The sequence below is a fragment of the Vespa velutina genome, chromosome 4, assembly GCF_912470025.1.
Source record: "Vespa velutina chromosome 4, iVesVel2.1, whole genome shotgun sequence".
NCBI classification, from domain to species: Eukaryota; Metazoa; Arthropoda; class Insecta; order Hymenoptera; family Vespidae; genus Vespa; species Vespa velutina.
In genome coordinates, this window is record NC_062191.1 from 3,225,366 (window position 1) to 3,252,257 (window position 26,892).

General features: G+C 30.3%; 3 protein-coding genes and 1 non-coding gene across 7 annotated transcripts; 1 reads left to right on the forward strand and 3 right to left on the reverse strand.

Moving 5' to 3' along the window:
* Positions 1–67: 67 nt before the first annotated feature.
* On the reverse strand, positions 68–2,144 carry LOC124948304 (60S ribosomal protein L15). Its single transcript, XM_047491738.1, has 5 exons — positions 2,002–2,144; positions 1,450–1,630; positions 799–935; positions 592–702; positions 68–386 (listed from the first exon to the last, which is right to left on the reverse strand). The coding sequence occupies exons 2-5, from the start codon at positions 1,619–1,621 to the stop codon at positions 192–194; spliced, it is 615 nt and encodes a 204-aa protein (XP_047347694.1). The 5' UTR covers positions 1,622–1,630; positions 2,002–2,144; the 3' UTR covers positions 68–191.
* LOC124948303 lies at positions 1,624–5,943 on the forward strand. The gene is made up of 4 exons (XM_047491737.1): positions 1,624–3,195; positions 3,331–3,512; positions 3,661–4,032; positions 4,130–5,943. Exons 1-4 carry the CDS (start codon positions 2,877–2,879, stop codon positions 4,361–4,363), a joined length of 1,107 nt encoding a protein of 368 aa, XP_047347693.1. The 5' UTR covers positions 1,624–2,876; the 3' UTR covers positions 4,364–5,943.
* LOC124948302 (uncharacterized peptidase C1-like protein F26E4.3) lies at positions 4,807–22,042 on the reverse strand. Of its 4 annotated transcripts, none has more exons than XM_047491735.1 (8): positions 21,463–22,042; positions 7,972–8,249; positions 7,814–7,877; positions 7,470–7,668; positions 7,044–7,339; positions 6,729–6,928; positions 6,385–6,536; positions 4,807–6,300 (listed from the first exon to the last, which is right to left on the reverse strand). In XM_047491735.1, the coding sequence occupies exons 2-8, from the start codon at positions 8,246–8,248 to the stop codon at positions 6,181–6,183; spliced, it is 1,308 nt and encodes a 435-aa protein (XP_047347691.1). In that variant the 5' UTR covers position 8,249; positions 21,463–22,042; the 3' UTR covers positions 4,807–6,180. The 4 variants fall into 4 exon arrangements, with proteins under 4 accessions (XP_047347691.1, XP_047347692.1, XP_047347690.1 ...); XM_047491736.1 differs by lacking the exon at positions 21,463–22,042 and adding an exon at positions 20,647–20,761; XM_047491734.1 differs by lacking the exon at positions 21,463–22,042 and adding an exon at positions 19,088–20,564.
* Positions 22,043–23,895: 1,853 nt separating this feature from the next.
* Positions 23,896–23,967, reverse strand: Trnap-agg. The gene has a single exon. It is a non-coding gene; the product is annotated as a tRNA-Pro (tRNA).
* Positions 23,968–26,892: the final 2,925 nt, after the last annotated feature.

The window sequence follows — 26,892 nt, forward strand, 5'->3', positions numbered from 1 at the left end:
ATTGCAAATCCATAAGTCACATTATTCTACGATTTAACATCGTGATATCCATTTATTCAAGGGTGAATGATATTTAAGAAAGAGACATTTATTTTTCACAGGATACACCATTATATTGATACAATACGAATATACAATAAAATGATGTATCGTGTTTTTTAATGATGTAAATGACAAACAATAAAAAATAATTATCGCTTTCTTCGTAGCGACAGAGAATTTCTTCGAAGCCATGCAGCACGCCGTGATCCACCAATTGTTTGCGAATAACGATGTCCTTTACCTAAGCCACGTGAACTCCTACCAGCTGAGGTCTTTCCACGAAGTTCACGATGTTTATGTACTGCATTGCATATCCAATTTACTTTAGGATCATTTCGAACAGCCTAAAACAAAAAAGAAAAGGGCATTCTAATTTGTTCTTATATAAAATATTTTCTATATATATATATACATATAAATGCATATTCGTTTCAGACATCCAAGGAAGTTAAATATCATCTTATTTCACAATTAGATAAAAGTTTTCATCATTGAATAACATAAATATCTTTTTTAAATATATGTTTGTTAGAACAAAAACAAAATTACCTTATGTGCAGGATCAATCAAGATGACTTCATAATATTTATAAGATGAATCTTGAGCCACCCAATAGCTGTTTAATACTCTTAAACCACCACAACGACGACCAACACGTTCCTAAAGGCATTAAATATCCAATATTAATTTACTTATTAATTTGTTATCTATAGATAATAAAAATTATATTAAACTATATAAATAAAATATACTTACTTCAGCCACAGATTGTAATTTTCTGGTAGGTTTAAGTTGATTTACACCATGACTTTTTGGTTTACCATATGTTGCACCTTTTGGTACAGGACGTTTACGTCCACCACGACGTACACGAATTCTAAAGATGACAAAGCCTAGTAATTTGAAAATAAAATATCATTTTTATTTATAACGATTATGACTTTAATAATATATTAAAATTAGCAATAAAAAATGAGATCAGATCATATTAAAAATCAATCACCATAATACTGTAAGAGTGGTGCATGATGTTTCATCATGTAATATATTTCAAGACACTTTAGTATTATTTTCTAATTAAAAATTTTTCAATTACAATCGTATGTTTACCAGCAGTCATGGAGTCAATTTCATCCCCCAAGGTAGGAACTGTGCGGTATAAAAGGTGCCACATCTAAAAAAAGAAATAATTGGAAAAATTGGCATGTATCTCCATGACTGCCGAATCAAAAGTACGATCCAAAATAATATTTGGTTGAAAGAAATAAAGACCGGAAACTATTTCAATTTTGTATAGTCGAAAAATTATCGTATTCAATTCTATAATACTACAATGTCTTCGAAAAGATTTTGTTTGTTGAATACCATTGATTATTTTGTTATTACGCTTATACATATAGGTCTCACCTTGCTTAGCTTTGTATCCTAAGCGGCGTGCTTTATCAGGCCTGGATGGTCTTGGAGCACGATGCATTTTTGTTAATTGCCGATATTGCCAGCATCTAACACGTAACAAAAAGCGGAGTACATCGCTTTGCTTCTTGCGATACAATTCTTGCATATACTTGTATGCACCCATTGTGAATCCCTACATGACAAAAAAATAATTTTACTATGTTACAAAACTTGCACAATATTTCAACAAAACCACTTGATTATTGTAATTGTAATTGTAATAATAATAATAATAATAATAATAATTTAAGAAAGAAATATTTATTTATGTAATAAATAGAACTATCAAAACACAGATTTCGAATAAAAGAATATGGACGTGAAAAAATATATTGAAGGTTAACTTTCTGGTTAATACGAGCAAACTATTTCTCGAAAGATTAATAATAAAATCATAACGATAAATTATACGATCAAATTCAGGAATAAATCTTTTTATATTTTAATTTGAACAAAATTTAAGATGTTCACGATATAACACGATTTCAATCGTACTACACTCACCCCACGCGATTAGAACAGAAGGAAAGACCTGCCGCTTGAATATGGTTACATGAGACAGTGATCGAAACGATATTATAGATGGCAGTCCCTGCGTTTTATTTCATTCCTCTACTAGAGGCCTCTACGTCGAACTAAAACATATAGAAATCGTCGATAATTATTTGAAAAGAAATTTGAACGAAATAAACAAAAATTTATACGATTTGAATATTTCGAATTTGGAATCATGTTTTCGTATGTAATTTGATTAAAATTATTCTCTCATATGATATTTCCTTTATAATTTAATAGTAAAAATGATATCGTATGTAAGACAATTTAAAAAAACAATGTACTAACTATAAAAAAAAGGATAATATATATCATCAAATAAAAAACAATGTAATAAAACAAGTGTCAACGAGTTAATTACATAAATATAATTTGAAAAGATGACAAGGGTGATAATATCGCGATCGTTCCAAGTAACGATCAGATAATATCTTAACGAGTAATCGATTATTTTCTGATGTCTCTTCTATTGTTTAACAGTAATCAAAAAAATTTTTCTTTTGTAATCATTCCAAAATTCTTGAAAAAAGAAACAAGAAAAAATAGAAGAACAAAAAAAGGAATGGAATAACGCGATGAAGAAAAGAAAAAAGAAAAAAAGAAGAAACATTTCATTCAAAAACACTATCGAAATCCAAATCAATAAATGAAACAAAATCGAAACGTGGATGATGTTGTTGGCCATGAATGAAAGGTGGGCCAGGGATGCGTGTTATAACGACAACACGACACATTATCGAGCGACCTGGTGACCTCTCACATCAAGGAATTGATTATTTTAGGGGAGTCACCCTGAGGAGTCGAGAATAGCGAGGTAGTTCGTCATGGATACTCGTTCAGGTAGCATAAAAGATCCGATTTATTACCCATCTGGTTCGGATAACTTGGATCAAAATAATGATGTCGAATCAAGCGCTCGTAGTTCTGGTGGTAGTCAAGAACTCGGTTTGGACGAGAGCGCCTCGCTTAAAGTACCAAGAAAGTTTATTACAAATTGGCGGCAAGCCTGCGATCGGACTCGTGATAGAACAAAAGATTTATTAAAAAGATGGAGAACAGTACCTAGTAATACTGACGTATTCACTGAAACTTCAACAGTTACCAAAGAGATCGAACATCCTGGCTGGAGCGTACACGTTTGGAGTAAGTTCAATAAGGATTTCTTATTTACTTCTTCGTTTTCGTTTTTTTCTCTTTACCAATTCAATTTTTCAAACAATCATCCATTCTTCATATACTTAATATCGTTAATTGTAATCGCGATATGATAAATAACAGCAACTTGGGTGAGTCGTTATCCTAGCGACGATAGTTTAACAGCGATCGAACATTTTGACAAAAGAGGACATTCGAAAGTATTGGCGCCTATACAACGTGATAAACTTTCACATTTCTTTATATTATTGGATCACGACAAGGATGGTTTTATCACTAGAAAGGATTTCGGGATATTATCCGAGGTAGTATTTTCTTTCATAGAAATGATTTATTTTCTTATCCCTTTTTTTTTCCCCTTTTTCTTTCCTCAATTTCGGAGTTAAAAAAAAACAAAAAAAAAAAAAAAAAAAGAAACACAATGTATCATCGAAATCTCTCGTATTTGTAAAGAAATTACGAAGATTCGCCGATTGGTCTTGGAACGGTCCGGAATATTTACGTTTGTTAGAAGTCGAAAAAGGATTTGCTTCATTGATATTTCCTGAAAATAAAAACGAACTGGAACAACAGACGAGAAAAATCGATCTTGACGATTGGTTATCTTGGTGGACAAAAATAATAACTCCAATTAACGGAACGAATTACAATGAGTTACCGTTTTGGATTAAAATGATGCCAAAAATATTTTTCCTCGTTATTAATGGTACAGGAAATGGAAAGATCAGCAAGGATGAGATTAGCAATTTTTATGGTTCGATCGTTGGTCTTGATTCGGATAGAATTGAAAAATGTATTGACATTGCCTATAACTCGATGACCTCTGTGAGTGGACAATAATTGATTGGATTTATTAATTCATTTTAATTAAATTATATCAAATGGTATTTGATATAATATTGATGGATTGATCATTTTTCAGAACGGAGATCATCCTCTCGGTTGGCCGCAGTATCAATTAATTTTTGCAAATTTTTTATTTGGACGTGGTCCTTTCGGACCGGGTGAACATTTTCTTGGAATGACAGACTCTTGTATCGCACGTGGAAACAGTATACCTTTTCCAATTGATTATTCCGCCATGAATACTCCGAAAGATAAATTAGAAATTTATAGTCCACATTGTAAAAGTAGTAGACGAAGTGTTGTGGTATAAAATATAACATAAGTTATATACATATGTAAATTGAATTAACGCGTTAATTGCAAAATGGTTAACTTCGGTTCGTTTATAAATGTTACGAATTTATTCTTTTTCTTTAATACTCGTATGAATTATTTACGAACTTTCTTATATACCAAAGTTATTTAATTTCTTAATTCGAGTTTATCTTTTAATTTATTATATTTTAAGATTATATTATAAACAAATAAATATATATATATATATATATATTATTGTTATATGAAGAATTGTAATTGTAATTAAATTATATTTATAATATATATATATATATGAACACACGCATATGCGTGCGTGCGCGCGTGTACGTGTGTGTGTATGTGTATGTGTGTGTGTACAATTAAAATATAAATTTGGAGCGATCGTTTAGCAATGAAGTATTAAGTATTAGAAAAGCAATAGAAGGACTTGATGTATATCAATTCTTTTATTTCAAAAATAATCATGTAATAACTTACAAGGGACATACACGAGGCATAAAAGGACATGCTTAATATTTTACTATTTAACTAAAGACATGATTAGGGTAGTCGTGGCGTTGCATGTAACAAAAATATTTCAAAGAATTCATTTCGAATTCTATTAACATTTTACTTAAATACTGACGCGTTTAGATAAAACAGTTATGGAAGCTAATTCTCATATATATATATATATATATATATATATATATATATATATATATATACTACACGTATACTTGAGTAAAATATGATATTCGTATACAATCCAGTTTACATGAGTTACATTATTTTTCGATGTAATTATTAAAATTACCATAATTGGATATTTCTTTATCATCACGCGTATATAATGATTGATATAATATAAAATATTAATTAAAATTATATGATCTGCATATGACTAAAAAGCAGAAAGCACGAAATTCGCTAATTTTTCGAATTTATCTAATTAAAATTATAGATAATATAATGAAATTATTTCTAAATTAATTGTAATATATGTAAGTAAATAGTAAATTGGCGTGGCAAAACAAGCAGTCGGTCAAATAATTTTGCGAATGATTAATGATTTGATATTAAAATTATTTAACGAAGACATTTCAAAATGTCGACTTACTTACATTCAAACACACACACACACATACACACACACACACGTACACGCACGCAAACATACACGTACACGCACGCAAACATACACGTACACGCACGCACTTACGCACAGTCCTTTTGTATCGTTATAAAGATTGGCAGTATATTAATAATATTGTGTAGTATGGTATATTGTTATCATGATTCTTAAAAATATGTATTATATATATATATATATGTGTATGTATGTAGGTATAAACCTGAGTTGGGATGATATCAATTTGGTACATTGTACATATGGTAATCTGTTTGACATAAGGAGTTATTTTTTTTCTTGTTCTTTCTTTCTTTCTTTCTTTCTTTTCTTTCCTTTCTTTCTTTCTTTCTCTTAACGCATCCTTATATGATTGATATTATTTATTGTGTTTCGCTTGTACTTTTATTTGTGCTTGTACTTTGATATTTTCACCATAAGCATTAAACTATGGCAGCAATATAAATTTGTTGCATTGGTTTGCATTGATTTAAACGGAATATAACAAAAATACCAAATCAGACATTTAACAAATGGCTATTGTATCTGCGTTTAACGCGATTTAATAATTATCTATTAATATAAAATTCGACGAAACAATGAGGACAGGAGAATCGATAAATGCACCGATATTATTTAGTGATCGTGAAAAATGTCACAATGTTCTTCGTATATAAATATGTATATATACTCTATTAATATTATAACGTTTCAGCCCAAACTCCTAGTACATAAGATTCGATCTCACATTCGTTCGTACCCCTTTGAATTCTAAAGAGACCTTTTTCACCCCAGTCATAGCCCCAAGAATTTGCTACGATCTAAAATTAAAAATATTTAATTAAATTAGATCGTAAGCATGTTATCGTAAATGTTTATCGAATGATTTGTAATAGTATACTCACCCAATATTTGACCAAAGCTCCACGATGATAATCCTCACCCCAACCAATGATTCTCACCGAATGATATCCAGACTCATACATCTCCGCGGTTCGAGAATGTCGATAAATACCCGATTGATAAATGAAGAAATCCTGATAGACTTTCATCGTTGCTAAAAATTTATGAGATTGTTAAACAAATAAAAGACAGAAAAAAAAGAAGAAAAAAAAAAACAAGAAAAGAAATGAAAAAACGAAATCACACAAAAGATTTATTTCCAATGATTAAAGTAAGTATTAAAATATAAAAATTAGAAAATTAACAAACAAATTAACAATCATCATAATTAATAATTTCTCTTTACCTTGAACAGGACCGGAAGTTAAGATTTCCTGCATTATGTCCGTTTCATTACCAAGACGATAAGCAGGCCCGACTTTATATAATTCCTTTCTAAGCGGATTGGGTGGATTTCGACATCCGGCTGTTTTCAGATTTGTTCTCTTTCGTAATCTACATTGATCTTGTTGACCTGTCCAAGGATAACAATCCTTGTCGACTAAACTAAAAATTAAAAAAAAAAAATAAATAAATAAATAAAAATAAAAATCGTTTACATTGCAAATTGATATGAAATTTTTAAGGATTTGCAATTTAGTTTAATGAACGTTTTCATTACCCGAATCTTCTCATGAAGAACCAGGCACGGTCCAAGTAACCACCGCTACAACCTCGCTGACCTCGATTATTACACGAAAGAAGATGCTGTGCACTTAATTCTACGGCTTCGAGACCTTTGCTCATGATGGCAAATCTATCGGATGCAACATCGGCCGTTGATATAGCCCAGGAAGCTCCGCACCATCCTTGATCGTGAATTTCAGATATGTCACGAGACCAGCGTGATTTAGCATTGAAACTACGTGGTAATGCTTCGGGATCGTAAACCCGTTTCACTGGATTCATTTTATAAATCTATAAGTAGAATGATTATAATAAAAATATAATTTCTTTTTCTCTTTTTTCTTCCTCTTTTTCTATTGTTATTTTGTTCTTTTTTTTTTTTTTTTTAACAATGATATTATCAAATAAATATAATCTTTACCGATTGCGACGGATTTAGTGTACCCAATCGATATTGTATTCCATCTTGTAAAGACCTTCCCCAAAATTTCGAATAATTTCCAGGCTGCCAACCTAACGCATTATTTTCCATATAAAGTTCCTCTAGAAAATCTGGTTCGATCAGGCATCGATTCTTCTCGCAAAGAATTTCTGCGCGTCTACCTAACGTCGAACATTTACTGAAATAATTCAAGGACGATCGTCTTTATTCATTTCGATTATTATTATTTATTATAATTATATGTAGAATAGAAATAATAGTAATAATAACAATAACAATAATAATAAAAATAATAATAATAATAATAATAATAAATTAATTACCATTGATTGCAATTTACTTTGAAAATCTGACTGTGATTGTAATATCTTCCATCGTAGGAACAAACTGTAAAAATTCAATATGACTATTGTAAGTATTAAGAATATTAAATTAAAAGGAATTAATTATTGATTTCTATTGGAACACGCAAAGAACGTACGTCTGACCTCTTCCAGTGGAGGTTCCGTGGGCATGCCTTTGCAATGTAAATAATAATCCGGACAACAATCTTCTTCTCTGTCTCGATCACAAAAGTCATCGCAATAACATGTCGTCGATAATATCGGTGCACTACAGTCATCCTGTCGTCCTTCACAACATCTCCTTGCTGGATATCTTCCAGCACAATATGGACCAGGAGGTAGTCCGAAATAATTTGGTATCGCTTTCGCGAGCGACGAAAAGTACGCTAGGGCAACGACTGCTAAGATCCACATCCTGAAAAATTTCTTTTTCATATTAATAAATTGAACGAAAAGATTTCTATAAATCATAAAATTTTTATAAATCATTAAATAATATTTAACGTGCAAACAAATATAATATTTAATATAAGGAGTATTAAGTATGACGCCTAAAAGCAGGCTTCACGTCATACTCCGTAGTCTTACAAAATGATTTTTTTAAAACCCTTTAGCGGTAGGCAACTCGTTCATACACATGTGCATTACGGAATAATATTTATACAGGATCTTTAAAAAGTTGTCGCATGCAATATTATCAACGAAGTAAGAAATATTGCCTATTTTTAGGCGCAATACTTATAATTATTATTGTCATACGTAATAACAAAATATTGACAATAAAATATAATTAATTAATAATAATTATCTGTAAAAATATCAACGAGATAAGGATCATTTCTCAAAATTTTCTTATTCAAAAGCGAAAAAATATTAATCCAATTTTCTTCAAAAATAAAGAAGAAGAAGAAAAAAAAAGGAAGAGTTAGATAAAAACTATTTTTTATCAATAAAAAATAGACCAATACATATATACACGGCCTATCTCTGTATTTAGCATTTTTCGTGATTAACGAAATCATGTTATATCATTCAAGAGCAATGCGAAAACGTTATACAAGATTCCATCATCTTCTGAGAATGCCAATAATCATATGACGAATTGCATGACTATTTAACAAGCGAAACGTAGCTTTGAAGTTGTTCCAAAGAGCTGTGGTGACGCGTTTTAAGTACACAACGCAAACTTGGCAAAGTAATTGTAGTCTTTTGCCAGTTGTTACCGAACACTGTACTACTGTTAGTGAATTTATTCGTACGTGAATTGAATAATAAAACGATGAGAATTATTGTCAATGATCCTTTTCTACTTAATGACTGACAAAATTTTTTCTATTTTATAAAAGCAACTGTCTCTGATGTAACATTTCAAATACGATCTATTCTATTTTATCTCCATTAATATTTTTAATTAATTCGTCTATTGAAAAAATCGTTTATCACGGATCACCTACTCTCTACAACGATTCTGTCGCATTATAATATTGATGGAATTTACCAGACTGGAACAATGCTTATTATATTAATAATACATCCTCGAATTGATCAATTTGACGTTTACAATAAATCATATATGTATAAATAAATCTTATGATTTTTCATTACATTGTGTGTACGTGTGTATGTGTACATATATATATGTATATATATAAATATATATATATATATATACATAATATAAAATTAATTATTATACATCATGTATACATATATGTAAGATAAATTTATGTGTAACATAAAAGGTCTTGTTACAGCAATAATGATTAATAAGATGTTTATACCTTCATTTCAAGCGAAGTTAATCGATATCTATGTATGAATGCATATAAAATGAAAAAGGTATAAAAGAGAGAGAGAGAGAGAGAGAGAGAGAGAGAGAGAAGTAGAAAGAGAAGAAGAGATGTGTTATCGATTTGAAATAAAAACCATTCGATATGTCCATATATGATGATTTGACATTTATAACTCTTATAAATATCATTAAACTGACATTTATCTGGATTATATGATATAAATAAATTGATTTGTAAATTCATTTTATTCAGATAAAAATGATCAATTTGGCGATTCTAAATGTTAATGAGAATCACATACATACACATGCGCACGAACGCACGCACGAATGCACGCACGTACGGGCGCACGCATAAACATACAAACAGCTACGGATTAAAAACGATCGAGTGTCAAATATAACAATGGAGTATAAATTGTCAAGTGTCAAAGTCGACCTTATTGCATTTCGATTTTCTAATAGATGGGAGTGGTTTTTGGAGGTGAGCCAGAATATTGCATTAAGTCGTCCTTATTCATGTCTCTACCGATAAGGAGTAAAGCAAGAAGATAAGTGTCGTTATACCAGTTCGATCCATAATACGCATACAAACATACAAACACAGATACATATATACACGCAAACAGAAGAGTTAACGGATGCGAATGGCCGCATGAATTGATCAATGACAGTCGATAAGGGGTTCCTTGGACTCGCGAACGTATCGTAAACCGTAGTCACGTCTCATCGATCCGTTTGAGAAACGAGAGCTCGATGACTTTTATATAGTTTCTTAGCTACCACATTGCAAAACTCATAAATCGTATTTCCCAAAGTAATATCGTTAAAATTTACGAGATTAAGTAAAACTTAGAAAACTTATCTTCTCGTACGAGTTGCAACGTTTCGAGTTATACCACTTTCTATGTATTTTCAAGTAGTAACTTAGGATATACATATATATATATATATACATATTTGCTACTCGATCATTGCACTCTAATAATTCAAGAATAATGACATAATGATACCAAAAATATCGCTCTTAAGTCAACATGTTTCGACTCGATTCGATATAAACAGACTTGACATACTGACTAAGATAGACCATTTAAACTTCTAACTGTTCATTCAGAAAATTGGCGCAATTCCAGACGCATTTTCTAAGATTACCAAGGTTAAGGCACCGGAATTCTCTAAGAGACTTATAAATTAATGGACCGCTTTAAAGGCAGGACCTTGATAACTAACTTAGATCTCTATATACATACATACGTACATACAATGGTTCTGACTCATTTGCGAACGCGCAAGAGCGTTATAATGTTTACTCTGATGATTCTATTAATCTAGAGAAACGAAATGTATGTAAATGGGTTAGATTTCTTTTTTTTTTCTTCTCTCCTTTCTCTCTAAAAGGGTCATTGATATCGACCTCGTACACGAAAAAAAAAAGAAAACGCACGCATGCACACAAAGAGACAGAAAAAAAAAAGTAGGACAAAAATGAAACGGTAACGGAAAGAAAGGAATTGTTTTAATTTATAATAAAAATAAAAATAAATGTATGTATATTACGTAAGAGTATCGCTACGATGAATGAAATTAAGTCTAGAAATAATGAAATAGTTACGACGTTATCCTCCGAATTTGCATCGATAAAAATCAAAATGCAAGATGTCTTAATACGTATATATGTATCTATGTATGTACATAAGTACGTATGTACATATGTATGTATATATGCACATAACGCGATTCGCGTGGTGCGTAAAACAAAAGTGGTACGCTATCGGGAACGATTAGAGCGCATAGCAAAACGTTCTTGACCCATTTAGTTTCATTAACATTAAGTCATCACTGAGGTCGCGATATGATTCCGACCACCTACTACTTTCTATTCTTCTTACATATAAAATTCTAAGAGACAAGAATTGATTCACTCTAATCAAGATGACAATGAGAATACAAGACACACTCGCTTATTTATGGTAATTAAAATTCACATACGATTTCGCATATTACGATACCATATGTGTATACCGTATGTGTGTGTGTGTGTGTGTGTGTGTGTGTGTATCTGTATGTGTACACGTGTGTGTGTAATATATGTATTCATTGAGAAATTTATTGATTTTTTTATTTTTGATTTTTATACTTTTACCGTTTTATTTTTATTTTTCTGGCTCTTTTTTTTTTAATAGAATACCAAACTCATTATTTCTTAATCTTTTGGTACATAATCTTCGTTTAAAATTAAAAAAAAAAAAAGAAAAAAAAAAGAGAAGTATTACAACTGTTAAGTAATAAAAAAAAAAAAAAAAAAAATATATGAATTATATTATCATGAATATTCTTCTTAATTTTTTTTCTTAAATTTAATTAAAAAAATTAAAATGATTAAACAGATCTTACATTGCGTATTAAACTTAATCATATTATTTGATAATTTTGTCACGTCATGTTATCATATATTAAAAAGTATTTATAAAATATTTGTTAGAATTTAATTCGAAGTCATAACTGAAAGTTGTCAATGATCGAAATACTTGTACGTACACGTGTATGGGTGTGTGTACGCGTGTGCATGTGTGTTTGTGTGTGTGTCTATCGCGCGCTCGCCTGTATCTGTAGGTATCGGGAATAAATTGGCACGACATCATCGTCATTGTATTGCCTCCGTCATGATTTACTACATATTTGCATCGATTAATCGCTTTAGCTAGTATCAATGTGAGTGACGTCAGAGACGGATTTATTCAATGACTACTCTCTCAACGGAAAGCTATGTAACCTTTATATATCGCGAAGCCTATAATTGTGACCGACTTTTCGACAAGAGGCCAGTTCAAAGAAACGGAACAAGATCAAAGAGGACAGATAGTTGGATTCTCATTGCAAAACATTAAATAAAATGATATTTTTGTATTCATTTGCGGAACAAATTTTTTTTCTAGAAAACAGAACAAAGAGATTAAATAATGTATGAAATAATTCTTCAAAGAAACAAAAAACAAAAAATTACATAGAACAGAACAAAAGTGGAGATTGAATATATTTTATAAAATAATATATATATATATATATATATATATATATATATATATATAAAAAGAAAAAAGAACAGAAAATTACATAAAACTAAAAAAGAAAGAGAAGAGAGGAGATTCATAAGATAATTTTGAAAAAGAAAAAAGAGAAAAAAAAAGAAAAGAAAAATTGCACAGAATGAAACGAATAGGAAGGACTAGTTATTTGCTTTGTAAAATAATTCTTAAGAAAAGAGAAAGAGAAAAAGAAAAGAAAAAAAGAAATAGAATATCATTGGATTTAAAAAATATCTATTTCTCGTCTCTCTTTGATCATCTTTTCAAAGGAAACGTCGGTAACGTTTTAACCCTGTCTGTATCTCTATAAAAAATGATTTACCCGAAGGTTGCATAACATATACTTGATTTCCTATATTCCATCGATCAATTTATTTATCGTTAAGGCATCCGTCTTGATCAATACAGAAATTTTATAGAGATAGTTGGCAAACGTTCAGTTAAATGTCTCATTTCAATGGTATTTGAATTATTCGACCTTTCTCAATCGAACTGATCGAACAATTGATCGTTTTCTGGTAAGAATCTGATGACTTAAGGAATATATACATATGCACATACACGCACATATACACACATATACGCACATATACACGCATATAAGCACGTATGCACACATATACGCGCACGCGCGCGATGTCTATCTTTCCGGGACGAACAATTCATTCACAAGACACGTACAAGGCATATCGTGAATCACGGTGATGCACCATCGTTCATTCGCCGGTATTAATCGAGTGAGCATTATTACGCTATTCGATTGTACGTCGGATCGATAATATCATTTGTAATCAATTTTTTTTTTTGCGATATTAACAGTGAGAATAAGACATGAGTTTTATACAGCGAAACGATAATGATATATTATCTTTGTTTTCAAATATATATATAACATACAATCATATATACATATGTACATACATACATACAAACATACATAAACACATAGAGAAACGTCATCGAATAATCGCTATAATCAAACACACTAATGGGAATAATCGATATTATACAACGAATTACATGATTATTTACTGTCGACATCAACTACTGTTTCTTATTTAAACTTACAGGTTTAGGATAAGTACACATACATACACATATATATGTATATATATTTGTACGTTTATATGTGAACATGTGTTGCTTTATTAAATTGCAAAATGACAGGAGAGAATAAAGAAGAAGTTCGATTTTAGAAGAAAGAGCACGATCAATACGTCGGAGAACGATTTGTATATTTCTAAATGCGTTTCGACATCCCCCTTGAGTGTTCGGGAAAATAAACTGACTGTAGTAGCATGGACCTCCTGTTTTATATTCCGCTTCGGATTATTTTTATGGCTCAGTCGTAGAGAGCACGAGTTTAAAATTTTAATTCCGCGATACGTCGATGTGCCATTGCGGACGAACCGACAGATTCGTATTATTTATATGACGGCTTCACAATATATATATATATATATATATATATATATATATATGTATATAAACAAATTTTATTTTAAATATTCTAATATTCAACTAATATATTTTGTTTCAAAATAATTACATTTGTTTTGTATTAAAACGATAGATAATATTTTGTTTAATATTCGAAATAAAACGATCGATTTAAAAATAATTTCGAATAAGTACGAAAATAGTATCTCTCTCTCTCTCTCTATCTATCTATCTTTCTCTCTATCTCTTCCCCTTTCTCTTGGAATTCTACATTTTATCACGAAGAGCACATGGGGCAATAAGCATATTATGAAAACTAGAGCGGAAAATTTGTCATCGTCGTCGTATTCGAAGCGTTGAAAACTGAAGCGTGAACTCAAAATGTGTACGTCTACAAAGACTTTCTGTATTTTCTTCTATAATAATCACCTCTTTCTTCTCTCTTTTTTTCTATCTCTCTCTCTCTCTCTCTCTCTCTCCCTTTTTCTTCATAATAGCAAAAATTAACGAGAAGAGTTTTATGGTAGACTAGAAACGAATAGGCAATGATCGCACTTCGTTTCTCTTACGTCAACGACAACGCGAAATGCGTGCCAACCAATTTATGTGCTTCGTCGATTACGACGGCGACATTACGACGACGACGACGACGACGACAACGACAACGACGTTACGACGCCGATGACGACGACGACGACGACGACGACGACGACGACGACGACGACGACAACGAGATGGCAATAAATATCATGCTCGTTTCTTTTTTTCTTTTATCCTTTAATTCTTTATTTCTTTCTTTTTCTTTTCTTTTCATCTTCCTTTCTTTCTCTGCTCCATATACGACCCAATCTTTCGATTAATCAATGCTTCGTGCATACACTTTGTAAATTAACTTCACAAATTACGTATACATATCTCTCTCTCTCTCTCTTTCTCTTTGCATCACTATAATCTTCCTTCTTCTAACTTGTTGACTCAATACATTCGAGATTAAAGTCTGAGCACGCTTGTAAACCGAAAGTGGACCGTCATTTTGATCGGAGGTCAAACGTTTCGTTTAAGAAATGCGTGACTTAATAACTCGGGTACCTCGTTTTTATTGTTTCCTCTCTCTCTCTCTCTCTCTCTCTCTCTCTCTCTCTCTGTCTCTCTTTCTGTCTCTCTTACTCTTACTCTTTTTTCTCCGACTATTTTTTTCTATTTTTTTTTCCTTTTTTATTTACTTACTTAAGGACATACCTTATATACGTTCTTGAAAAATGCATACAAAATATGCGATTCCCCGTATGAATATTAATTCGTTACTACCGTCCTAAAAAGATCGAGTGTCTCACACTCTTTTCTTTTTTTCTTTTTTTTTTTTTCTTCCTTCAAATCGTGACAACATTTCTTTCTTCCTTTTTTCTCTCTTTTTTTTTTTCCTTTTTTTGTTTCATAGTACACTTCTAGAATACGTTCTTGAAAAATGCGTGGAAAAAAAAAATCTGATTCTCCCATATGAATTTCAATCTGTCGTTGCTGTCGTAAAAGAGAAGGAGATTCTTTTTCTTTCCTTTTTTTTTTTTTTCGGAGTATGACACAATTTCTTTTCTTCTTTCTGTTTTTTTTTCTTTTTCTTTTTTTTTTTTTTTTTTTTTTTATGTATATATATATATATTTTTTTTTTATTTGCTTCGTAAAATACTTTTAGAATACGTTTTTAGAAAAATGCATAGAGAAATTCAATTCCCCGTACGAATTTTAATCTGTTGCCATTGTACTAAAAAAGAAGGAACTGTTTCGCATTTTTTTTTTCTTCTTTTGAAGTATGATAGAATTTTTTCTTGTTCTTTTTTTATTTGCTTCGTAAAAATACGATCGTAAAAAATTGCATAAAAATATATGACTCCCCGTGTGAATTTTAACTCTATCGTTGTTACTGTTGTGTCGCAAAAAAGAAAAAAAAAAGAGAAAGAAAGAAAGAAAGAAAGAAAGAAAGAAAGAAAGATTTAGAATTAGTCTCACTTTTTTTTTCGAAGCATGACACCATTTTTTTTTTCTTCCCTTCTCCTCTGTTTACCAAATGGCGCGCCACTGCTTATTCACGTTTCTCCAAATTGTTAATACTAAAAATAACCAGTACGTCATATTAACCGATGATCACTACCACCATCTTGTTGGATGCGCTCGTTGCCCCAAATTCCGTTCGTCGATGTACCCTAACAAGTAATGTTGTTTATATGCGAGTTTCTAAGTGTTACTAAATCGCAGGAAGAAAAGAGAATTCGTTCGAGAACGGCGTTGAAAGGAGAAAGAAAAAGAAAGAAAAAAAGAAAGAAACGAAAAAAAAAAAAAGAAAACAACGATGATCCTACGAAACACAGCAGAGATCTTAGGCTAACAGCCAAGCACTTTAATTTAACAGCCAAATCGTTAACGGGTGCTACCCAATTCTTATTTCTAGTACAAGAGACCCAAAACTATAATTATATTGCTGCTAAGAAAGAAAAGGAATATAAAAAAAAAAAAGGAAGAAGGAATAAAAGAAAAAGGAAGGAAGAAATAGACAGTGAAATAATTGGAACGAAATTTCAAATTTTGTTTCCTCTTTCATAGTCGTTCTCGTTCGATCGTTGTCTTAAAAAAAAAAAAGGAAAAAAAAAAAGATCGATAATATTCATTGCGTAAGTCTTGTAAGTAATTTTTTCCTTCCTTTGCTCTCTCTCTCTCTCTCTCTCATTTCTTTTTTTTTTTTTTGCATTATCATAATTATACCATCTTAGATATAATTATATAATAAAAATAGCTATGACCAATAATTTCAATGGTAAAGTTATCTAAAATTTTTTCAAGAACAGAATGAACGAACCAATTACGTTTATACGTATTTAAGCGTATGATTAATAAGAAATTCAACAGATTGGAGAATGATTCATGGAATGATAATTAAAATAATCAGTCGAATTATTTCGAATGATTCATTGAATTTCGTGCTACAAAAAAAAAAAAGGAAAGAAAGAAAGAAAGAAAAAATTTGAAAAAAAAAAGAAGAAGAAAGAAAAAGAAGAAGGAAAGAGCAAGAAACATGATATTATAAAAGTCACGTTGGATTATAAAGATTAATACGTTGTGCGGTATTACGTGGATCAATTAATTCACATTCGCAATGGTTTTAAAACGATTAGTACCTTCTGCTATAATGGTTGACAATTAAGTGTTTGAGAAAGTATGCGCACGAAAAGTAAATATAGCGATGACAATCCCGTACCGATCTCCATCTATCTTTGACCAGTGTGTGCATGCACGTAAGCATGAGAGAGAAAGAGAGAAAGAGAAAGAGAGAAAGAGAGAAAGAGAGAAAGAGAGAGAGAAAGAGAGAGAGAGAGAGAGAGAGAGAGGGCACTTATCTACTTATCTTTTTTGCTCCTCAACATTTTCGTGTATCACGGATCATATGATGACCCTGTATTTTTTCTTCTCTTAATTTTTATTTTTATATTCTAATTTTTATTTCTCTTTCTCTCTCTCTCTCTCTCTCTCTCTCTCTCTCTTTCTCTTTCTCCTTCTCTCTCTTATTAATAGATAAGAAGCTCAAAAAAGAGAAAGATGAATAAACTTAAATACATTGATTTTTATTCGACTTATAAAATTCATCAAGATCGACAAATTGCTTACAAAATTGATTAATCGTAACTTTTGAAAAAATTATACTGTAATACCTATCTGAATTTTGTCGTTTCGTTTAAAAAAGAAAAAAAAATATATATATATATAACATATGTATATGTATATATATATATATATATATATGTATGTATGCATGTATGTATGTATATCTTTTATCGCATATCGTATCTCGAGATAAAAACGAACAACACGAATAAAACGAGTATATACGTATTTTAAAAAAATTGTTTAGAACCGATATTGTGACCTGTGCCTACATTGATTCATCTTCCCAATTTTTTATATAAAATGTTACATAAACAATGACAGCCTCCTTATGTCGATCTAATTTTTTTATTGTTTTCTTTTTTTTTTTTCCTTTAAATCTTTTTCTATTTATTTTTTTATTTCTTTTTTATTTACGTTCTTTTCTGTTTCTTTTTTTAGAATTATCTTAATGATGCCAACGTTTATGTATGTTTTTTATCGTCTATTTAACGAGTTACATACATACACACATATATACATACAGTCATACATTCATGCATACATATATACATACATACATACATTTATGCACTTATATATATATTTTTCAGCATAACAATATACACTTACATTGTTATGCAAAACAAACAAGCCTCTATTAGAAGGCACTATGAGAGTAGACGATGACGTCTCGCATAATGCTTTCGTTTAATTACTCCCACGTTGAAAAGCGTAACGCTAAACTGTTTGCATTTCTTATCACGATAGAACGAACTACGTCTGGCATGGATTAATTTTATCGAAGTGCAATGTCTCTCGAAAGACTCTCTACGTTCCTCACGAATGGCCCACTTTCGTTATTCAGTTTATCCGAAGATCAGATCTTAAGTACTAATCCATCTGTTGCGTTTAAATCACAAACACAATATATATATATATATATATATATATATATATATATTTGGATCAAAAACAAAAGCAAGATATTTCTTAAAAATATATTTGCATAATTTATTCCTTACTCTATTGTTAATAAATTAATTCAATCACGTAATAGACAAAAATGAATTATAATGAATGAGATTAAAAATTGTAGTTTTACTTTCAGAAAAGAAAAAAGGGTGGGGGTGAAAAAAGAAGAAGAAAGGAAAAGAAAAAAGGATTATAATTGCAATTCACCAAAATCGATGTTAAAGATACGCAAGTGGAATCAAATTGAAGCTCGTTTAACGTTAATCCGTTTTCCGTGACGAGACACGATCACGAAGATAACATGCTATACCGTTAAGCATCACTAACATTTTCGCTGTCTCGCAGTCTCTCGAACTATGTATGTTTTAACATTCTTCTTTCGTCGTACGCTGGAGTAACGTGAACGTCGATTTATTCCACGGAGGTGGAATTCGATTTACCTTCGATGGATCTCGCATGGCCTTCCTATCTCTTTCTCTCTTTCCCCTCCCCCTCTCTCTCTCTCTTTCTCTCTCTCTGTTGGTATCTTTCTTACTCCTGTGTCGATTTTAACGATTCAACACGATTATTCGCCGTACACTTGATTATTCACTCAATTATTTTTTTTCTCTGTTTTTTTTCCTCCTATTTTCTTTTTTTTTCCTTTTTTTCTTTTTTTTTTTTTTTTTTTTTTTATTAAAACACGTGGGCGAACGTATTACGCTTCCGTACGACGTATAAAGGAATTATCTTACAAATAGGAAAATTATTAAAAACCATCTACATTGTCCTTGACTTTATTAATATTTAAATGAATCTAAATGAAATGCCGTCAATCGTATTAAAAAAATAATCGAACTGTTCTTATTCCTCGATTACTATATTGAACCTGTTATATTTTATCTTTCAAATTCGATAATTCGTCTGTATTGTATAACGTATATTATATTTGATCTTTCTTTACAACCAAGTGACTGTTATCGTGTTTAGCATAAAATTTCAAACCCATACGGAGATACGAAGTTCGCTCGTTATTAGTTTGACGCTGTAAGCGAATCGTAATCACTGATAATTCTGACTTCAAGGAATGCAATTCCACGTATTTTTAATCCTCTTCTTTTAGATCTTATCAAGCCTTGAGATGGTTACATTCTTTTTTATAAACAATGAGTTTCTATTAATATAACGATGATTCTTCCTTTCTTTCTTCCTTTTTTTTTCCTTTCCTATGTGATTTTTGTCTAATACAATCTTTTGTAATGAATTGTAATAATGAAACGATATCGTTATGAGTAATACCAAATTAAAATGTTGCGAATTTTTTTTTATTGATTTGTATCGTCACCAAAAAAGAAAAAAAAAAGAAAAAAAGAAAAAGAAGAAGAAATAAAATAAAATAAAAAATAGTAAAAAGAGTGAAAAAACACATGGATCATTGACCTTCGCACAACTATCATATTACATACGTATACCGTTTAAGACTGGTAAGCGATTTCGAAATAAACAGTTATGTTTATCATGCAGTTATCGAATCGCGTGACGTTAAATTTTTTTCTCCTCTTATTTCTTATTTCTGACTAATAAGTTTTAGGAAAAGAAAGAAGAAAAAAGGAAATAAAAGAAAAGAAAAGAAAAGAAAAAAATTGCAAGCGCATCATCGAAAACAAACAATTCGACGATTATTTTCTTTTTGTTTCGTCATTGCAACAACGAGACGAGGACATCGATAAGATCTTCGTTGATATAGAGAAAACAATCGTGCCCTGATAATTGCTTCATAATATTTCTTTTCTTTCTTTTTTTCTTTTTTGAGCTCCTTCCCTCCTCCGTGCCAATATTTCACTCCTCTTAAACCAAATCCTACGCCATAATTTCTTTTTCTTCGCCCTTTTAAAATTCAAACTCACCTTCGCGCATGAATCTTCGAGTCACCGTGAATAGACGAACCGAACGTACGATTATTATGCAATCTCGCAAATGCGCCTGCTATATACGCGGTGTTCTGTTGCTGATGTGCATATATACATATATAAAAATATTAAAAAAAAAAAAAAAAAAAAATAAATAAATAAAGAGAGAGAGAGAGAGAATGAAGAGAAGGGACAAAAAAAAAATAAAATGGAAAAGAAATTGTGTGCCTGAGGAGAAACGAAAACAAAGAGAGGGAAAAAAGAAAAGGACAAGAGAAGAAAAGAAAAAACGAACGGAGAAGAAGAAGAGTTCACTAGAGGGACGAGTTTATCGTATAAACAAAATTATCGTTCGTTAAACTTAGCTACTATTTTAACCGTACGCGTTTATAGCTTTCTCGAAAGAAAGATACGCGAAGTTAAGCCCGTTCTGAGTCGTCGTCGTTGTATTTAGCAAGTCAATGAGCGTCTCCCTGGAATATTATGTTAGTTATCGAGAAGAAAGACGAAGAGAAAGAAAGAAAGAGAAAGAGAAAGAGAAAGAGAGAGGTCTCAAGTATTTATCGATATTTTTTTTTTTTCTTTGTTTTTTTTTTCTTTTTATATATTAATTATATGTCCTCCATCATTGAGATTTCGCCATTGAAAAACTACGCGAACATATACATGCGCGTACGCACACGGACAAAGCCACGCGCTTTAATCAAAATTATAATTTACATATTGAATAAAAAAGAAAAAAAGAGAAAAGGCGGGGTGGTGGGGCGGCAGGGAGAAAAAAATAGCAAATAAAAATAAAAACTCGTCACTTACTCGAAGATTCTCCAAAGGAGAAGTGCAAATGATAATATTATCTTCTTTCGTTATCACTCTTCGATTGTTGCATGTGACACTATGAAATGATGTTCGTCTTAAAGGTATCTCATAGAGAGACAAAGAGAGAGAGAGAGAGAGAGAGAGAAAGAGAGAGAAAGAGAGAGAGAGAGAGAGAGAGAGAGAAAGAGAATAAACGAATGGAACTTTCGTTAATGGATTTGTCCGAAAAAAAAAAAAAGAAAGAAAAGAAAAAGGGAAAGGGAAAAAGAAAAAGATGAAAAGAAAAAAAAAAAAAAAGAAAAATAAAGGAAAAGAATTAAAAAGCAAGAAAGAAAGTAATAAAAGGAAAAAGGAAAATTTTTTGTTCTTCTTTTTAAAATCACAGCAACGAATTTCTTTTCGCAATGGTATCGATACGTGTCAGTTAGACGTAAGACGTTTCTAAAAGGAGGGATGGTGATGACAAGAGTTGTGCGTTAGCTGCTGCTGGCAGCTTGAAAGCGCGCGTCTAACTGACCCGCAGAGATGGTAGGTAAACGCAAGCTAAACTAAGTCTCTCCGTATCACAATTCGGTTCGAACCCGCCACGCAACACATGGATGATATAATATGAGCGTCTCTTCGACGCTCTTTTTCTCGTTCCAACCACCGGATCTCCTTGCGGCTAAGAAAGAATGCGGAGACGAAATTGTGTTAATACACACACACACACACAAACATACTCATACACGCATATACAAAGAGAGAGAGAGAGAGAGAGAGAGAGAGAGAGAGAGAGAGAGAGAGGGAGAGGATGCAGAGAATAGAGATATTATGAATCACGATTTCTTCTAAAAAAGTACTATCATACATACGTATATACATATGACCATATAAGGAAATTATCTTCTTATTAAGGATCAAGAATTTACTTATCTGTGACTTTTATAATTTAGCATTTAAGTTTACTTACTTACGTACATACGTACGGATGTATTTATATATGTACGTTCGTTATTATATCTTGCCTTGCTGATTAGAATTATTTTCTCTCTCTCTCTCTCTCTCTCTCTCTCTCTGTCTCTCTCTGTTTTTTTCTTTTTTATTATTATAATTATTATTATTATTGTCGTTATTGTTACTGATCTCATTTCCTTTCAAGATCGTTTACTTTTTAAATGTACATTGTTGAAAGAATTAAAAATATTATAAGATATGTGAATTTTAATCTGAATGATATAAGAATTGTATTTTGTAAATGTTATTAAAAAATAGGTGTTTCTTATAATCATATTAATAACACGTTCCTTTCGTTCTTGAATCTTGTTGCATGTTTTCTTTCTGCATTTTTCTTTGTTTCTTTTTCTTTTTATTATAAAGAAAAAAAAAAAAAAAATAAAAGAAGAGAAAAAAAATATCAAGTACGTTCTCAATGACAGATATTGTATGAAACTTTTCTAATTAATATGTGGGTAGTTCATGAGAATAGATACTCGATCATACTCGACAAGTATACTATTTCTTTTAAAATGCCGCTGGATAAACGACGTGTAAATAAGAATCGAAATCGGTCGCTTTAATCTTATCGTAAATTCAATATCGAACACTTTACTCGCATCATTTTATTCCACCATCGGTACAGCCGATAAGAATGCTCTAAGAAAGTAACATGGACGCATACCAAGGTAAAATTATGTGTGTACTTTTACGTTATTACATACGAAAATAAGTTATGAATATGTGTACGAAAAAAAAAAAAAAAAGAAAAAGAGAAAGAGAGAAAGAGAGAGAGAAAGAGAGAGAGAGAGAGAGAGAGAGAGAGAGAGAGAGAGAAAGATTTGAAGTTCCTTAAGAAACGATAAGTTATAAAAATATGATCAAACATCATCGTGACACATCGTGATAAAAAAAAATTTTAAATACTTTCCAAATTTTAAGTAATCTACTTGTAAGCATAATTAATTAATCATTTACTCGAACGGATCAAAAATTCCTAGATGGGGCAGAACGAAGTTCTCCTAGGCATGAAGTTTTACAGTTGCAATCAAAAGAAAAAAAAAAAAAAAAAGAAAAAAGAAAAAAAAAAAAAGAAAGAAAAAAAGAAAAAAGAAAAAAAAAGAAAGAAAAAAAGAAAAAACAGAAAAAAGAATTTAAATCCAACAGTAATTGATTATTTAAAATCGGTCAAGAACTTTTGGTTCAACATGTAGTATACTCAATCATATTTACTAATCATATTTACTTTCGTTATAAAAATAAAAGAATTATATTTGACAAATAAATTTATTTAATTTGATTAATATATTGATTGATATGATACGTTATGATATATATGAATATAATGAAAAAAAAAAAATGTATAAAAAAAATTAATCGAAAAGAAAAATAAATAAAGCGGAAGACAAAAACAAAAAAAAATAAATAAAAACGAAAATGAAAAAAAAAAAACGCGGGCTCGTCCGGGATTTGAACCCGGGACCTCTCGCACCCTAAGCGAGAATCATACCCCTAGACCAACGAGCCAAAGATCTATATACATATACTACTATTCAATAAATATTACATTCACATTTATAATATTAATTAAAATTTTATGTTACTAATTGTTATGGAGATTTATCTACAGATAACTTATAGTTACTGTTGTAATATAATAATGTTAAAAGTCTTCTAAGTAAGATTATTCTTATGTACCATATAAAGAGCTGTGACAAATAAACTTACTTTAAAAAAAAAAAAAAAAGAAAAAAAAAATCAACGAGCCAGAGCATGATATTAAGCAGGCAAGGACATAGATAAAATCATATACACATTACAGGCAGTTATCAACGATATAAATAGTTATTACAAAAATTGGAATTTAAAAATCAACCCAAGTAAAAGCGAATTAATTTTTTTCAGAAGACCAGTTAAACAAATCAAATACTCTGCTGTTAAAAAAATAGATAGTTTAAAATTAACAGCTATTGATATCCACACCAATGAATTGAGATACCGAAGAAACGCATCGTGAAATATTTGGGAGTTCATCTAGATCATCTGTTAAGACTGAATAAACACTACTCGATTTAATTAGATAAAGCGAAAAAAGCTTTCAAGCTGAATTCGAGAATTTTTTACAATAAAAATCTTGCTACTAAAGCCAAAATAATATGCTATGGTCTACTGGTGAAACCTATTTTAACTTATGCAGCTCCTACATTATGGAATACAGGTCCAACTATAATTGAAAAAATAAGAAGATTTGAAAGATCTTGCTTGAGATCATGCCTAATAACGCACAGAATCGCTAAATCAGATTATAATAAAAAACGAGACCATTTACAACAATGCCAACATCAATAGAATTGATTGTTTTTCTCTCAAAATAATCAGAAAATATTTTAGTAACATTGATCGTACAAACAATAGCTTAATTACAGACCTTATTTCACAAGAAGAAGACTCAATTCCGAGTAAATTAAATTCAGGCTACACCGGAACTATTCATTTATTGTGATAAAAATGATCTAATCCAAGACCACAATAATCTTCCACTAAACTATCACCGTCAAAGATACTCAGCAAGAAAACAAATTAATAGTATCCATGATGAAGATAATCAGTAGAACTACGTTTTCTCGAAAGCACTATCAAATAGAGATTTAAATGATACAGATAGATTATGTAAAAAATACTACTGAGAAGATGCAAAATACATGGACGACTTACGCTGAAAAACAAGATTTAAACAATTTTAATTACTCGTTACAGACCAATAGTAACCATAATGCATCGATAAGAGATATCTTCTACTCTGAAAAAAAAAAAAAAAAAAAAAATACATAAAAGTGTGATAAAGACTTATAACGTAAAGATTAGTTGTACATAATGTATATATGCTCTCCCTGTAGATTAAGTTACCTCAAATCACCCAGTCTTTATCCTATCCCCCTACATTTAATTTTTAAGTATTATAATTTGCTATAGTTGGTAAAAATTTTTTTTATATTCACTATTTTTTCATTTTACCCTCATGTATTACCGATTGTTTTATGAACACTATAACCTAGTTACAATATTAATTATAAAATTCTATATATTGATTGCTATAGAGATTTATCTAACGATAACTAATAGCTATATTTTTATTAAAATAATGTAAAAAGTTTTCTAAATAAGATTATACTTGTGTATCTAATATAGGGCTGTGTTAAATAAGCTTACTTTTAAAAACAAAAAAAAACAAAAAAAAACCAACGAGCCACTTGTTGAAAACCTTGACTTTTACCAAATATATAAGAAAAATTTGTGACCTCGATATTGTCAAATAAAAGTCTATTGAAACGTATAAGTTGTTATCAGATGGATATCGATAAAATACATAATTAAAAGTAGTTGGGGGCCTTATCATGAAACATAATGTAAATAACGAAATGAAAAATTTCTTTGAAAATACGAAAACTCATATTAAATTGAATATAAAAGTAACGAAATTTATATATGCGTTCCATAAGTATAATAATTTTCTTAGACTGTATGAGTATTTTAACAGATTCTGTCCTCGATAGAAGGAAACTTTATTATCTTGTTGAAAATTTCTGACGCACCATATATACATATATATGTATATGTATATGTATATGTGTATATATATATATATATTCGTGCATATATATTCTTACACTCGAAAAAAGCATGCGTCTGGTTGCACTGCTCTTACCAATGTATCCATATATTTGATCTTTATAAATAGATCTCGTCGAAGATTTTTCTTCGTGGAAAGTAATTTAATGCTACGAAATGTGGGTCGAATTCAATGGAAATTTCTAACCATGATCGATCGCCAAAAATGGCGGGGCCCAGAAGAAAGAGAAAAAAGAAACAGTGAAAAATAATATTGATCAAAAAATCTTAAGAAACACTTATTATTAATTCCTTCACGAAAAATATACTATACGCTACATATATATATATATATATATATATATATATATATATATATATATATAGAGAGAGAGAGAGAGAGAGAGAGAGATAAGAAGTAAATGTAGTAGACATAATTGTATATATAAACATATAAATTTTCACGCCTCTCGACACTATATATATATATATATATATACATAAACATCATCTTCTTTATTAATAGTCCCATTGATATTTTCACGACGTTCTTTCTATGCGCATTTATTCTATAAATAATTTTAAATAATTCATGCTTCTATGACAGGATCTCTTACTATAACCACGACAGATTTACGATCCTATTTATGATATTTCATAGATTAATTTTTTTAACAAATCCGATTACTTAATAATATTCATCGCAATGTAAAAAATAATAATTATAGAATTGTTTAATTATTATTTTCTTTATTAGTATATATCCATTTGTTATTTTGTTCGTTACATTTGCATTCCGTTAATGGTTAATTTTTGTTATATATATTTTACATGTAATCAATA